The 16314-nt window shown below is 39.2% G+C and overlaps 1 protein-coding gene across 4 annotated transcripts in view; it reads left to right on the forward strand.

Annotated features, from left to right (window-relative positions):
- The window catches only part of ATP9B (ATPase phospholipid transporting 9B (putative)), a 121728-nt gene that overhangs the window by 27650 nt on the left and 77764 nt on the right, over positions 1-16314 (forward strand). For all 4 annotated transcript variants that reach the window (XM_061994719.1, XM_061994720.1, XM_061994721.1 and 1 more), the window contains 2 exons: positions 4370-4428; positions 10935-10986. In XM_061994719.1, coding sequence (XP_061850703.1) covers positions 4370-4428; positions 10935-10986 — 111 coding nt within the window. The remainder of the gene's footprint in view (positions 1-4369; positions 4429-10934; positions 10987-16314) is intronic.

The following is a 16314-nucleotide window of genomic DNA, read 5'->3' on the forward strand; positions in this document are numbered from 1 at the left end:
GGTTTCTACTTTTTCAGACCTTTTTAGCAAGTGATGACAAGTGCAAGTCAGTAAATGTGGTTTTTTTGTGAGCATGTCAGCTAAGTGTACTCCTCTTCATGTCCTTCATATGAATCTTTTCTGTTGTGTGCTTTCCTAGATTATGGTGTTGAAGTTGTTCAGCGTCTGATGCATTCTGCCATCTTAATAATAAAGCATTAGAATATGCAAAACAAGCAGTGCACAATGCAGCTGCTCACCACTCGCTTCCAGACAGCTCCCGAGCAGCAGTTCCCAGCCTGCTCTCCCTCCAGTTTCTATACTGGGCATGACATCTGTAATAGCCCTATGGCCAAGTGGGGTTGGCTCTCCTGGCTGTGTCCCTTCCCAGTCTCCTCACTGGTCAGGCACTGAGAGAAGCTGAAGAGTCCTTAACTTAGTATAAAAACTGCTTAGCAACAACATCATCATTGTGTTATCAACACTGTTGTCATCCTCAATCCAGAACACTGCCCTGTACCAGCTACTAGGGAGAAAATTAACTCTCTCCCAGATGAAACCAGAACAGGGACTGTTATACCTCTGGCACAGCTTCTTGAATCGTGCACTTAGGTATAACTAGGTAAGTGCCTATAAAAAACACCACAGAAGAATCACCTTGAGATCATAAGTGTGCTATTACCTTTTTCGTTAATCTGCCAAAAGCCAATTGGATAATAAAATTGTAAAGCAATTTTAACTCTTCTTCCCCTTCCAATTCTTGGAGTTGGCAGTCCTGCCCTGAGCCTTTCCTGCTTAAGTCTGTCTGTGCAGTGTTACTGAGGTTTTGAAGAAAAAAGATCAAGAGATAACTAACTATAATCATCACACTGTGAGTTGCAGAAGAGACTTGTGTCTGTCACTTCATCACAGGATATTTAAACAGGTCCCTTTTTCCCTTTGCAACCTGGAAAGCAAAATTCAACATGAATATCAGGAGAGATGAGATTAATTAAATAATTCCATCCATGCTTCAGATGTGAAAGACTTGTGTCCTTGCTGTATCCTTAAAGAGTGCTCAAGAATGTAGTGAAGTTGAAAATGTATGTCAAAACTGTGTGAAATGGAGAAAATATCAATAACTCCAGGTGCGCAAGGTACCGTGGAGATGAGATGTAATAGCAAATTAAAAAGAACTTGGAAACCACTTTCAGAAGTTCCTGCTCTTCCAGGAGTGACTTGCACTCTGCTAGTAGAGACATTTTTTAAGGGGAAGAAACGCAGTTGTTTCTTAGATAGCATATACCCACAGTTCTGTTTACTTGGCGTCTTAAATTTTTATGTGAAATACTTGTTAGCACATACGAGGTATTTATTAGTTTTTCAAATCATTGCAATTCATTTCAAAAGGCTTTATCTTGGGAGTATAATGAATTACTACAGACACATTTCAGTGTTCCAGTTCTGCATAATTCTGTATGTTGCTGTAGGCGAAAGCCTTGCGCCTTGGTGGACTATAAAGTCTGGATGCGCAGCCACTTCTGACAGCTTTGGACTTTTTATTGGTAATTACACAGATGGTGAAGAGTGTTTTGCTACAGAGATGTTTTTAGAGAAAAAATAGTTTGCAAAAATAATTTATGCAGTGAATAACATTCAGTGTCTTCTTTCTCTAAATGTATCTTCACTGAGATGTAGTATTGCCTTATTTTAATGGTCTCTGAAATGGTAGCTAATGATTTTCAGTTTTGCTAGTCTAAAGGAAGTGTTATTTGTTGACTTCTCAGAATTGTAAGCCACTTCTTGAATTACTGCCCCTTCTTACCGCTTAGTTTTTAATGGAACGTGTCTTGTCAATCAGAGCCCTTGTAGAAGTAATTGGAGTCCTTGTAGAATTAATTGCCTTCTACCACTTCTGCCGTAAGAGAGGCCACTCTCTTAGGTGTGGGAGTGCACAGGATGCTCTAATGAGACATGTTAGTCTGGGATACAGACAGTATTCTGTAGTGTCACGCTAAGCCACCTAGAAAACACTCTGATAATGAAACTTTTCAGTTTGCAATGTGACATCCCTAAGGTTGCTAGCCTGAGTGCCAGCAAAGGTGCCCGGTGAGTTCCTGTAAGCACCAGGAGTCTTTGCTTTCCACCTGCCCTACGCCATGTTGCAAATGGATGTTCTACCACCTCTTGTCCTCTCAGGCTTAGTGTCTTTTGATCTTTACTGTAGATATTGTTAGAACATGACAGTGGAGAGTTCAACTGTTTAAATTACTAAAATTACTAGTAGTTGGATTTGATTAATAACTCTGGTTTTGGTCATACATGACTGCATAGGCGATACAGGATTGAGACTTAACATAGCTGGTGCTAGCATTTTTGTGGCTATTTTCACCATGATCAGTGGATTGACTTGATTATCACACTGATAAATTGATAGTAATTGTTAGCAGAGGAACTGAAAACAAAATATGACACACTGTGCTTCTGGTAAAGCTAACAGACTTAGCAAAGTAAGCATCACAGTGCTTTTGTGGTAGGCACTTCTAGTCAAAACTTGAGAATTCATAAAGAATTCACAGGCTTGTGCAGTTGAGCAGACTAAATACGTTGGACTTGACTCTTTTAGTGGTTGAGCTTTAGTCTTACTTGAGGTTAAAAATAAAATCTGAAGCTGCTGCTTTTCATACCTCGGTGCTCTGCTGCTCTTCTCCTCTGCAGAAATGTGTCAGGGCAGAATTAGGAGTCGGATTGAGGACAGAATTTGGTTTATATTTGGGGGCAGGAGGAAGGTGTTTTAGGGAAGTGAAAAATTGAACTGATGTAGAAGATGATCCTCAATAACAAAGACTGCCTGTGAGAAATAACTTGGCAGGCAGGCCGAGCAGAAGTTCTGATTTTCCTCTGACATTGCACATTTTAGAGGTGCTAATGTTGTGGGGAAATGTATTAAGAATGAGCTACAGGAATGCATTTATTACTGACCAAATTAAACACGAAACAACTGTTACTTTTGCATGAAATGCAACTTTAAAGAGCAGGTACTGAAAATAATTACTGATAAGGTAATTTGGCTGAACACACATGTAACTACAATGACATTTTTGAGGTCAACTATTTGATACTTCTTTGTTAGAGCTCTGACTAGCTCAGGGTTTGTTTCGTGCTTCTTACAACTTTGAGAGATGATCTAGGGCACATTGACAAATCTACTATTCATAACACTTGCGATTAAACTTCACACTGCTGCTCATCCTGTGCTTTTGTGTGTTCTGGTTTGTTCAGTCTGTTTTTTATTTAGACCCCTAGCACCTTACCATGTTTTGACATACCATCAGATACCTGCTGCTTGGAGTTGTAACAGTGTTTCTGATGGGAAATGACTTTTCCTATGGGCCTGTGTTTCGGCTCCTCTGGCTGTGTAAAGATGTATGTGTTTATATCTTGAGTGGACAGGTTCTGAATTTCTCACCTGTTGTATTTTGGAAGGCAATATCTGTATGTCATTAGTAGTTTGTCTGCAAGTTAGGGTGGGCTTTTTGTGTTTATTTGGTTGTTTTTAACTCGGGGAAGCAGGGAGCTTTTTCTGGAATTGTAGCAAGAAGCTGGGACAAGGACTCCTGAGTTCTAAGGAGGTCAGCAATAACTCATTTTGGGCAGTAGCTTAACCTCTCTGTCTCAGTTTTTCCGTTCTTCAAATAAGAATGTTAAAGCGCAACAGCGTTACAAACAGTGATACCCTACCAAACATACAGAAATGAAGTCAGTGCATGTGCTCTGTGAATGAGTTGTTAACAGCAGTTACTGAATGGGCAGCTCTAGAGAATGAAAACCCTCCATTTCAGCTTTTGATCTTTTACATTTCTAAAAGGCACTCTTTGGGCACTCTGACTTTAGATAGATTTCTCTCTTTTCCTCTGGAATTGCCAGCAAGTGTCAGACCGTGCCAAGGACACTCGTCTGTTGGGTGGCCAGGCAGAGCTGCCTGTTGGTGACTGGGCTGTGACTAACAACTGCTTGTTATGAATGCTAAGCCCAACAGTGCTCTCTCTGCTTGTCAGACATAGAGCTGCTACTTAGTAGGAGATGGGAAAGATTCCTCCTTCCAGTTTCACAACTCAGGTACCGATACCATAGGTCACACTTGAGCATCTTCCATACACATTTTTTACCTCTAATACTTCTATGGTAGCTAACTGGTAACAAAACTAGACTTGTTTAACCAGTGAATTGTGTATTCAAGCAGCTTACATCTGTTTATTAATGTATTCATCAGAGATCCACGTTGTACCAATTGTGACGTGTTCACTAAAGAATGACATTGTTAAGTGTAACTTGCATTCTGGGATTTTGATTCTTGTGACTCTTTGTTAATGTCTGCCTAAGTTGATTACGTTTCTTCTTTTTTTTTAAGGTAAAGTGCAAGTTAAGAGTTCTGACATACAAGTTGGAGACCTCATCATAGTGGAAAAGGTTGATACTTTTTCAATATATTTTAGAGACTAAAGATGATTAACGTGCTAATTATCTTCTGAAGAAAAGTATATCGAGGTGCTTATCTGTCAAGTACTAACTAGCAAGTTCAAATCTTATTTGAGAATCTTCAAGGAAGTCTATTTTTTGAATAGTTATAAGCTTAATTGAATGTAAGCATTTCTGTTTTATGAATGGTTATATGCTTAAGTTTATCAAGCAAAAAGGGGATACAATTACTGAATTGAATTCTCTGGCTTGTGCTGTGGGGAATGTTCTAAGATGACAGATTACTGATACCTTCCTTCTGATACTCAAATCAGTGTTTCTCTATGTCTGAGCCTTCAAGGATATGCTTTATTTATGTATTAAAATATATTTATGTAATTGTAATATGTGTATAGCATAGTAAACGATTAAATAATGTGACAGTTTATGTACTTTTAAAAAGGAGAAAATGCTTTCCATTTCATTGCAAATGATGAGTGAGACTGTGAGCTGTTTTCCCCTCTGTGTTAGTCTTATAATAAAATCAGTGTTGCTTATTTCAAGTGGCTTTCTGAGGTCCTAAGAAATTACTCTGACCTTGAAAGTCAACTTGATTTTCTTGTCAGAGGAAACTTTTTACTGAAGTTCATTCTGGACAGGTCACTCACATCCTGACTGCCAGCAAGTGAATCCCATTATAGTTCATACTGGGGAGCTGGAAGGAGCCACCTCGAGGCGCCTTATTTCTACAGCTTTGTTTGAAGTGTTGCAAGTTACAGCTTGGCAGAATAAGACTTGATGGAACCTAGTCAGTGACTAGAATTCTGTAAACCTCCTGGTAGTTTTACAGCTATTTAGCAGAGTAAATTGCTTCCAGTAAAAGAAAAACTGTAAGCAAATGTGCTCTCCTGGTATATTTTGTGCTTTCTTATTTAACTCCTGTTCTTTTACTTGGAGAATTTGTAAATTGCTAGTGGATGGAGATGATTTTCTTTTTCCAGAAATATATAGGAAACCTCACTTCTGCTTGTTTTGGACAACTTCTGTTTCCTTCCTTTTTCTTCTATGTCCAAAGAAAGAACAATACACCCAAGTCTTGTTTGGTTTGCCTGTCTCAGCTTAAAATATACCTTATATTCATGTAGCTTGTACTATTCCTTGTCTTTTTCTTGTTTTCTTTCTGTCTTTCTGGCTTGCTTCTGCTGTCCGAGCCTGCTACCTTTTTGGGCCTGAGCAGCATATACAAGCATAAGCAAGATTAGCACTGATCTGTCTGGCCTTACACATTGCTCACTTAGGGAGCAGGTGGAGTCATCTTGCAGATGCTCACTTGCACCTATTTCATGTCTTCTAGGAGACTGACACTAAGATGTTTGATTTTTATTAGGAAACCTTTTAGGGCCTTTTAACTCTCTAAACCTGGAATTAGTTGTTCCAGAGTGTGGCTGCAGAGGTAATCTGCCTTCCCTGAAATTCACCCAGATCCACCAGTATATTGAACTATACAAGAATTTGGAAAACTGGGATGAGTTTTGGGGGTCAGTCTGTCTAGTATGTGGTAGAACATTGGCATCTATTTTGTTATTATTTGCAGCAGCTCACAGATCATACCCCACCCTATTGTTTAATGATTTAGGGAAATAATGAGTGGAGCTTTTTCTGATGAAGATTTTGCTTGAGTATCTCGGTAAGATGCATATAATTGTTTGAATGTTACACATCAGCTTCAAGCTCTCTCCTGCCCCAGCAGAGCTGTTTTTATCCTTTTGGCCTAGCTGGGGATGCCTTCACACTAATGAAATTAAATGTTTTCTGTTTCTATTGAGAGGTGTATTTTGTTGGAGCAAGCAGTTTTCAATTTCAGAGTATGACTCTTAAGCCAAAGAACCAGTCGGGAGTGAAATGTTCAATTGCTCACTCTAATGGCAAACGAACAAGTTAACATTGTATTTGACTGGAAGATGCATCAACAGCATTTCTGCAGTGAAATTAATGACTCATTTGAGCTGGAGATCCATATGTTAACTAGTGACTGCATCACAAATACTAACAACTTAAGTGAAAGGCTTTTCTATATTTAAACCTTGAATATCCTCTGATTATTGCCTTTTTTTTTTTTGAAAGGCCTGAATATTGAAGTCAATGAATGTACATGAATGGAGAAGAAAGGAGAGTAAATGCAAAGCTCTGAGTGTCTGTAGCCATGGGCAGTTGTAGGGGAACTGGAAAACTGACTAGGGAGCTGGAAAAGCTTGTGTAAATAGCAACTTAATAACGTGAGAAAAATGAAAAAGTAGTTTGAAAGCTATTAGAAATGGTGTTTTTCAAATGAATATCATGGCAGGGAAGTGTTGCAGGGAAGTATAGGTGTGTTTGTGGGCTTTGTTGTTTTCCACTTTGTCGTGGAGGGGAGCCCTGGGAAGCAGGAGAAGCTTTTCCCATGGGGTGACCATGTTTTGCCAGAGTGAGATCTCTAGGAATCAATCTCTAAGTCCATAGCATGGACAGACACTGACAGCAATGGAAGCCTTCCTTTTCTAGAGCTCTAATTCTGCCCAGGCATAAGCAAAACAATGTGTTCAAGTAATTTCCATGACTTTATATCCAGATTTCAGTATATATCAATAAACATTTCTGGCTTTATCTCCGTAGTAATTGTGATTACATAGTTTCTTCATGGGTTTCTGAATGCTTGAAGTTGTATGTGTTGTCATCTTAACTTGTTCCACTTTGATAAATATGACATGCAAGGGCTAACATGATTGACATATTGCTGCTGCTTGTCTGTGACAATGTACAACAGAACTTAAATTCCTCCATAATGAGGTGTTAAAGATTTTTTTGTAGCATGCATGCCATCTGTTTCTGTGCTGTCACTCTTCTGTAGCGAATAGGTACATCCTTGCAGGGGAATCTTTGCTCTCCAGTGTCAGCAATAATAGTGACAATGTTTTTTGGTATCTAGTACTCCTGCAGTGCCTTTCTGCCCACTTCCAAAGAAAATTGGAAAAGCTGATGAAAAACACCGTTTCAATCGTAAATACTGTTGTGCTTTTGATTTTTGGCTTTTGTGCTTTGGTTATTTTTCCCGAAGGTAGAAAGAAAAGACAAGACAGTCTCTGGCCTTCCCTACATGAAAGCATACATTCAGATACCCTCGTGCAGCAGAGCTTGGCAGTGATTTGTAAAAGCCTGACACCTCATTCAGGTTATTAGAGATTGTATTTAACTTAACTGTTCTTTTTGCAATGTTTTTGGGTGTTGGTCAAGTGGTTTGTCTTGTTTACAAGTAACTGGAAGTTTGCAGGCACGAAGCCAGTAACCTGAAACTTGTGTAATGGATTTATGTCAGAGCTGGCAGGGAAGCTGCAAAAATGTATAGCTAATCTATATGAAGACTGGATATCTGTTCAATTGCTACTGTCATTTAAGGAAAGATTTATTTAATTTTGAAGTTGTACTTTTCCTTCCCTCTTTTTTTTTCATTCCTCTAATAGGTGTATAACAATATATAGTAAGGTTAATGTTTTTACTGCAACTGTTTCCAGATCTGAATATGAGAGGTTACTGGTTGAAACTTGGCTCATGTGGTAAATTTTACTACATGCTTAACTGTTTTCTCTTATAAGGCAAGATTGCAAAAATCGCTGTACTAGGTGCAGGTGAGCAGCCTCTTCAAGGGGAATGCTACTGGCTCACACACAGGCAGATGAATTTTTAACTCTCTGTGCTGCTACAAATACACAGGAATTGCTGCAAAGTATCTATGGATGAAAATGCATAGTTTTAGGGTGAGGAGGGTTTTTTTGCTAACCACATAGGATTTTTTAGGTAAACCAGGAGATGCATTTATTTCCTAGTGTTTCCAGACTTGCTTGTTTTCCAAGCATCTCGTTTGCTAGAGATAGTACCATCTCTGTAGCCCTTCATGAGCCCTCAATACCAGCCTTTCCTACTGGTAGAGAATGCAGTTGCTTCCAGTCCCAACTCTAAATCAGTGTCCGTGAGAGTGATAGGGAGTAGCAAGGCGTGCTGTCTCCCAGAGATTCAGGGAGTTTATGTCCTCTTGTTTTGAAAGGTGGGCCCCTGTAACATGGGATCTTGGCAGGTGACTCTGGCAGGTCTGTTCAGATGGTGCCATTCCAAATGGCTCTGTTGTGGTTGCACACTGGTCTCAGGAAGCCTTCTCTGGAGTAATGCAGAATTTTGCCTGCAGTGCCCAGGATGTTTCATGGTCAGATAGAATATTGCTGTCTGAGTGTGACTGCTCAAAGATTATGGCACGTATTAGAGTACAGCGTGGGTGAAAAGCATCTGCTTCTTCAGTGGTGGTGTCTGGTATAAATACACATTTATGCTTCATAATTAGTGGGATGCTGTGAGTTTTTTCACTTTGAACTGATTTTTATGGATAGTCAGGCATAGTATTTTGAAAGTCCCACACACTAAGCAGTGGTCACTTATCTTGAGGGATGTGTTTAGTGCTGATTCACTGGAAGGACTATGAGTGTACGTGCTCCTGAAGCTTGTCTTTGGACACAAAGTGATGAAGGGGAAGTGCTGCCTTCAAAAAAGTGACAAGTGGAAGGTTAAGAATGAGAAGCTACATGTCTGGTTTGTTTGGAGAATGCCAGGTTTCTTTCTGTTCATAGCAGTGTTGTGTCCTTAGATGTTGAGATGGAGGGCTGTCTTGACTTAAGTGAACAGAAATACCCCTGTGTTTGCGTTGATGCCTCTAGGAGGTTTCTGAATGTGTTTGTTAATGTCTGGGCTGTTGCCTACAGTCAGAGCTGCTACAGGCTGAAAGCACTTGAATTTCATGTAAAGATAGTTTTGAACTTGTTACATTTTCCTTTGATAGTCACATCTTTGTAATAACCCTGAGAATGTGTATCTCAACTTGGATCCAGTGCATCAAAGTATTGTGACTAGGGATTACCCTTATAAAATTTGCAGACAGGATTATATATGGCTCGTTCAGTGTGAGATGCTTCATTGCTTAATGCCTTGGCTTGAAGTTTCCAGGTTAGCTTGACCACATCTTCATTACTGTTTCTGTAGGATAAAATGATGGGCCATTTTTCTATAGCTGGTACTTTGTGTGCAAGAGAGCCACAACTGAATTATTACTGCTGTATTTAATTTGCAGTTTGATTACAATTGAAGTGGGAAATGGAGAACAACTGTGTAGTTTTGAAGTGCTTATATACCAAACATGCTGCTTAACTTTTTAGGTTGAGTAAATTCAGTCAGGTTTTTAAGGCTGCAATCCATGAGCTTTGTATATGCCACATGGTGGCCTTTGTCAGCTACATTTAGTTTCTTTTCCACTCAGACAATTGAGCTCTTAAAAAATAAAAGATGAGCCATAGGTATGCACTGACTTTCAAAGCAACATCAACCAAGTTTAACGGGAAACCTGCCATTTATTCTCAGATGGAGGTACTTTACCTGTGAAAAATACTTGTGTATTATATTCTCTTAACAAGTAATCTGCAGTGAGAATTAAGAAACTAGTGAAGCCATGGCTAGTCATCCACTGAGCTTCCATAATTGGCTAAAGGTAGCCTGGAAATGAAATGCAAATGAATCTGTGTTTAGTTTCAGTATTGAGCAGTACAGCATGTGGCACACTGTGATGGAAGAACCTGCAAGAATCTTTGCTCCTTGCTCTGGTCCTTCTCAGCTCTGTCTCTCGCTTTTTTCCTTTCTAGTCCTGTGTCTCTTTCAGGTCTTGCCTTGCTGTTTGTATTTCCTTCACCCTAGTTTTTCATCCTTAAACCCTCTGCTGGCAGTGTGTGACTGGTGCTGGTGCCCTGTCAACAGGAGATGTGAGAGCTGTGCAGTGGGCAGCGCGCAGCATCGCTCGCTTCCTCTCTTCTGCAAAAGCTTAGGTTGGCCTCTCTGTGGGGAGGAAAAGCACTAGGAGCCTGACCTGACACCAATAAGGGAAATGGCAGAAGTAGCATACAGGTTCACTTTTATCTTTACAAAGAAGAGGTTTATAAATATGTGCAATGGGAAACTGCTGCTCCCTGCCTTGCTGTTCCCTCCGAGCGTGTTTGTGCGTATTGGAGCAGAGAAGAACCCTTAGTACATGTGGTATTTGTAACTGGAGTGTCAAGACAGATGTTTTCAATTTCACTGTTTTTTCTATTACATATGCTGTGTCAGAGATTTGTTCAGTGAAATGATCGTAAATATTTCAATTAGATATTTATATTCTTGAACTGCTGTTTTCAGTCAAGAAAAGGTGAATCTGTTGTAGTCCTTCAGGCATTTATGATTCCCTTCTAAAGAGCATCTGAAAGGATTAGCTGCTGTTTGCTTATTGTATAATTTTTTGAAAATATTGATTTCTGAATTGCAAATGCTGAATGTAAAGTACTGTGAGAAATCCTATTTTAATTGAGTTTCAATCCAAGTGTGACCTTTTGGTGACAGATCTTACTGGACATTTGATTGGAACTTGCTTTTTTCCTACTTACAAAAAATGTACCTTTTTTTTCCCTTCTCAGAATCAGCGAATCCCATCTGACATGGTGTTTCTCAGAACATCGGAAAAAACTGGTATGTTTTGCTAGTTCAGACTGGTTGTGTGATACATTTGTGGGTGCAGGAGAACTTTTGGATTGTGCGCTGCGGCCAGTTTGATGTGGCCAAACAGATGGATGGAAGGAGACCTCCTTCTGTCAGATGAATGTGAGAAATACAGTATGCTTGGACTGTAAAACGGGAGAAATCTTACTGTGAACGTGGGACCTTTATAGATACGTTCCTATAAATAGGTGATTTCTGTGAGTAATTATTAGCAAATATTAAGACTGATGTATGTTTAAGAGACTGCATTTGTTTAATATGACTTGACAGTATTTTAAATGATTTGCAAGTACTCATCTTGCAACACACATGTAAACATTATCTGGCTGAATTTTAGTTATTAAATTGAAAAGAACTGAAATCTGGACCCACAAGTATGTGATTTAAATGCTTATCTTTAAAAATCGATGACAATGATCTAATAACCTCGACTAACTGGGGTTTCTTACTTAGAAATAATACTGCCTTTTGGTGAGACAAAGAATAACCACTACGGTTTTCTTGTGTGAGAGAAAGAAAAGTACTTCTCCTCAGCCCTTTTTCTCTTCACATAGTCATAGAGGAGTACTCTTAATCTTTGAGAAACATATACCTCCTTTGTAGGAACCCTATAAATTGTAGCTGTTTTGATTAAAGCTTAGAAATTACTATTGGATGCTCCCCACATAACTTCAAATGAATTTCCCTCCTTTATATTACCATTTCTTTTCAGGCTGTGAAGAGCTGTCTGATATTTGTCAGACAGCACTCAATTTCACACAGCTAATAGCTACGATACTGGGAAAAGCCCTGTATTTGTGGCACTTGGTATTTCACTGTGGCACTGGAGTTCTATTTCAGATAAAAGGCTAAATTTGCAGAGATCATTTGCAAGAGGAGTCAAAAATGTTTCTAATAGCCTACAGAACACTACTAGAACTGTGTGTCTGCTAAAAGTTACTGTGTCTTGCTAATGACTTTCAAATGCTCATTAGATGCACTACATCATCTTTAATGGGCTGGGCTGGCAAAGTTTCCTCATAGTTTGTCTATAATCTCCACTTTGGATTAACCACTCTCTGCTTCAGGAGAGGGCTTTTTTTTATTCCCTCCCACAGCACCACATTTTATTAAAATGCATAATGCTTCTGACAACTCAAATCTCTTGGATCCAGCATAATTACCAAAGGATCAATAGCGTTCCTTCTTGGGCTACTTACTATGTCATCTTTTCCTGTTGACCCCAAAAGTGTTTTGACTGAAATCACAGCTCCTAGAAAGGCAGGAGGGCTTCTGTACCTGTAGAGCAATGACTTTAGACTGAGCCCCTTGCATGCAGTGTCTCAGTGGTGGGAAGTCAATGTGTGATGATGGGGAAGTTCCCTGTCCTTTACCAGCTACCCTACGTGTCTCAGCAATCAGCATCACTCTGTGTGCCAGCTGTCACTGGGTAGACGCGTAGGGAGCAAAATAGGTGACACTGTGTAGCCTTTGCTGTTGTAGGAGCATCAGGGGCTGCCTGTCAGTTGAGAGCTAGCTTGCTGTCCTTGGGTAGTATCCTTGCAGCAGCTGACATCAGGGCATTGTCGCTGCTGGAATAAATGAACGAGATGAAGCAGTTGCTTAGCTTACAACCAAACAAGTTCTTAAATGATGTACTTTGTGTATTTGTACTGCAGCATGTTTTCCTCCCTCTTAATTCTTCAGTTCCTGGATTCTTTTTGTGAAGCAGTAAGACACAGTGCGGTCTCTCTTCCTTGTAGTGCTGTTGTTTGGAGAGTGGGGCAGATGAACAATACAGGCCAGGAATACGTCTGCACATCTGCACCTCTGTGTCTTCGTGGGAATATATATGGATAGTAAATCTTGAAGGACCACAGTTAATACAAGTTGAAATCTTTGTCAAGATATAGATGGAGGGAGAGGAACAGGAATATCCATGTGTCATAAATGTCTGAAGGAAAACATTTTTCAAGGGAACATTCATCAAGTGTTTAATGTGTCAGTGTTGAGTGTTTGTCCACTTCACTCTTAGAATGTCATAAGTAAGATTTTTCTGTAAGAAGCTCTGTTAATTTGCTACCTAGAAAATAAAGCTACTTAGTACAACATGATGAACTTTCCATAGCCTTTCCATAGCTAGTATTTAAAACAATGCTTCTAAGCCCTTTGGAAGAGTTCTGTACCTGATGTGTAAATGTTCATTATAAGGTAAAGTGAGTAAGAGAAAACTGAGTGAAATCTAAGAACTCTGATATAAATGATTTTCTGTATGTTTCTGCTACACACAGAATGGGATTTTTATCATTTGAAAATGCACTTTCTACAAGCATGCAACAGGTTAATTAGTTATATTGGTGTTGTAGTGGTTTAGAAACAAACAAAAAATGCCTCCAAAAAAAAATCCCCTGAACCTCAAGCATATGGCAGTAATTGTTTTTTGACTAAAGAGTGAACACTTACATCTGTAATTGTTTCTTCCTGGATGTTGCCATTTTGACTGATTTATGGTTTAATTTATAGTTGACACTTTAAGTACTTTGTAAAACACATTAGTTTTTGCATGGTTTTATGTTCTATGTATAATTTTATTTTATCTTCTGTGCAATAAAGCAGTTTAACTATAAGTTCTTACTATAAATCTGTAAAGAGTAAAGCAAAGAGTTGGAACTAATTTTGAAATCCAGCCTACCCTGTAAGCTGCTTTTGGGGCAGGGTGCTATTTTCCAACTACAATATTTACACCTACATATTAATGTAGTCTGCAGCATTGCAATATCCAGTCAAAAAAGAAACTGTTTGAGTTATGGGTAGTTTACAAAGCTCAGCCTAAAATCATTCTGGCCTCTTCTGACAAATGTGGTACCATGGAAGAAAAAAGGCAGTGCCAAGTGCTTGTCTTCTTCCCCTTCCCACCCCTCAACTGCACTGTTAGGAGTGTTGAGTTTTTTAGGATACTTTATGTAGCAGAAGCTGAATTTCAGGAAACCCAAGCTTATTTAGGTAAAACCGAATTCTCATTTCAGATGCCTTTTGGGTTTTTTTCTCTATCAGGTATATTGTCTTTTACCAAGAATGATATGTTGAAATTGTGCCAGAGGAGGTTGAGATTGGAAATTAGGAAGAACTTTTTCACCGAGAGGTTATTAGGGTTTGGAACAGGCTGCCCAGGGAGGTGGAAGAGTCCCCAACCCTGGAGATATTCAAAAGACACGCAGATGAGCTGCTGAGGGATGTGGTTTCATTGAGTGATGGGCCTGGCAGTGTGAGATGAGGGGTTGGACTTGTTGATTGTAAAGGTCTTTTTCAACTGTAACAATTCTGTGATTCAAGGAATCTGATACAATGATGTTAATGATCTACATGCATCTAATTTCTAATATTCCCATTTTTTAAATCAGAGTTTAAGTCTGAAGATGGATGTGAACGTGTCTTAGTTTTGTGTTCACGTCTGACAGTCTGTAACACTGGTGTTCCCCTCTTCCATGAGTGGAGGCACCTTGACAGCTGTTTGGGTTTAGCAGCATGGTTATTTCTCAGGAGTCTTCAGCCCCCACAGATAAGAATTCTTTGCTCTTGTCAGACTCCTCATGTAACAGGTCTCCACAAGATCTTCACTGTCTTCCAAAGGGAAAAAAAAAATGAACAGAAAGAAAATGAAAAGAAGAATTAAGAACAAAACCCTCTGGACTAATATCTTGGGTTTATATATATATTTTTAGAAGGTGGGGGGAGAGGGTTAAGGCAGAATCTTACTTTTGCATATTACATATGGCAGAGATGACAAGCAATTTGGAAGATTTGTCCCATTTATCAGCCTTCCACCAGATTAAAGGAAATGTTCATGCTCAGGTGGCTGCAAAAGAGGGTTTAAAGGTTATTTTCATTTGGTGTATAAGCAGGCACCATGCCAAAAACAACTGACTACCTTAGAGGAAACCTGTTATGCAAATATAGGTAAGATCTGTGTTACGCGGACGGAAAGCTCCCTTACTGAAATGGAGCTGGATCCTGTGTGGCCTTTTAACAGTTTTTGGTTGCTTTTAAAAATTTCTCAGCATACAGTCGATGTTCTGTTACTCTATGTGCCATCTCAGTCACGGATCCAAAGCTAGGCACGGCATTCCAGACATCCTTGTGTCACTTTGTCTACAGCAACTACCAGTTGAAGCAGGTGTTGAATGGCTTCAGCATATGGGACTAAGATCAAGTGTTCCTGAGGTCCCCATTGTCACAGATAATGTTTTGTGACGGTATGAAAAGTAGAGGTGGGTTTTCTCTTCATCTTTTTCTGGTAGAAACTGAAGTTCCAAAGGGTAAAGTGGAAGTCCTTTTAGTGGTCTACTTTCCCGACTGTGGTATTTGAGCCTTGTACATCTGTCTTTTGCAGAGTTAAAATAGCAGACACCTGGTTCTATGTAGCACAACAACCACTGCTTCTGGAAAAATGTAGTTTTCCTGAGAGAGTGCTGCATTAAGCTATTCCTCTTGTTAACAAGCTTTTAAAGTTTGTACAAATTGTAAAGGTAGAAAACTAGTGAAGTAAGATCCACAAATGCATATACTGGTGCCTGGGGCTGTTCTTCACAAGGTGCAGGATTTTACACAGTTTCTAGTTGAACTTTGAGGTTCTTGTCAGCCCCTTTCTCCAGCCTGTTGAGGTCCCTCTGGACATCGCCAATTGCATAGGTCAGTTTCTTGAATTTCACTTCTGAAGCTCCTTAAAAATGATGTCTATTTGCTCAGGCACAAATTACTAGCTGCAAATGTCTATATTTTTCAGAATTGTAACAAAAAGAGCAATCTCACTTGTACTAAAACTTGTCTTGAAGAGTTTTCAGGATTCTTTACTTATAATTTAACAATTTTAGTGTGAGAAAAATATGTGAATGAAACAGAAATATAATTTCTCTTTTGAGGCTTTGTAGCCATTCATTTCTGTAGCAATCTAACTGCTTCAGATATGTTGGTAGTTGTCAATTTTAACGATTTTACTGGCAGACGATATAATGAAAGTACAGACCAAGTCATCATTCATATAGTTTCATTTGCAGTTGGGGGGAGCTGTGAATGAGCTGATACAGACTCACTCCAGAGTCTGCCTTCTCCAACAGAGTCCACTAACTGAAAGAGCTGTTTTGAAAGTAATGAATTCTTAGACATTTCCCCACAGAAAGAGAGCATTGTGTTGGCAGGTATGTTTTACTTGTTTACTAGTTTTGTAGATCTGAAAATGCAAGTACTAGTAGAATGTTTGAGTCTTAATACAAGATCCCAAACTCACTGCAAGTAAAAATATAATAAAGGTGATACAAGTAG

The sequence above is a fragment of the Colius striatus genome, chromosome 4 (assembly GCF_028858725.1).
Source record: "Colius striatus isolate bColStr4 chromosome 4, bColStr4.1.hap1, whole genome shotgun sequence".
NCBI classification, from domain to species: domain Eukaryota; kingdom Metazoa; phylum Chordata; class Aves; order Coliiformes; family Coliidae; genus Colius; species Colius striatus.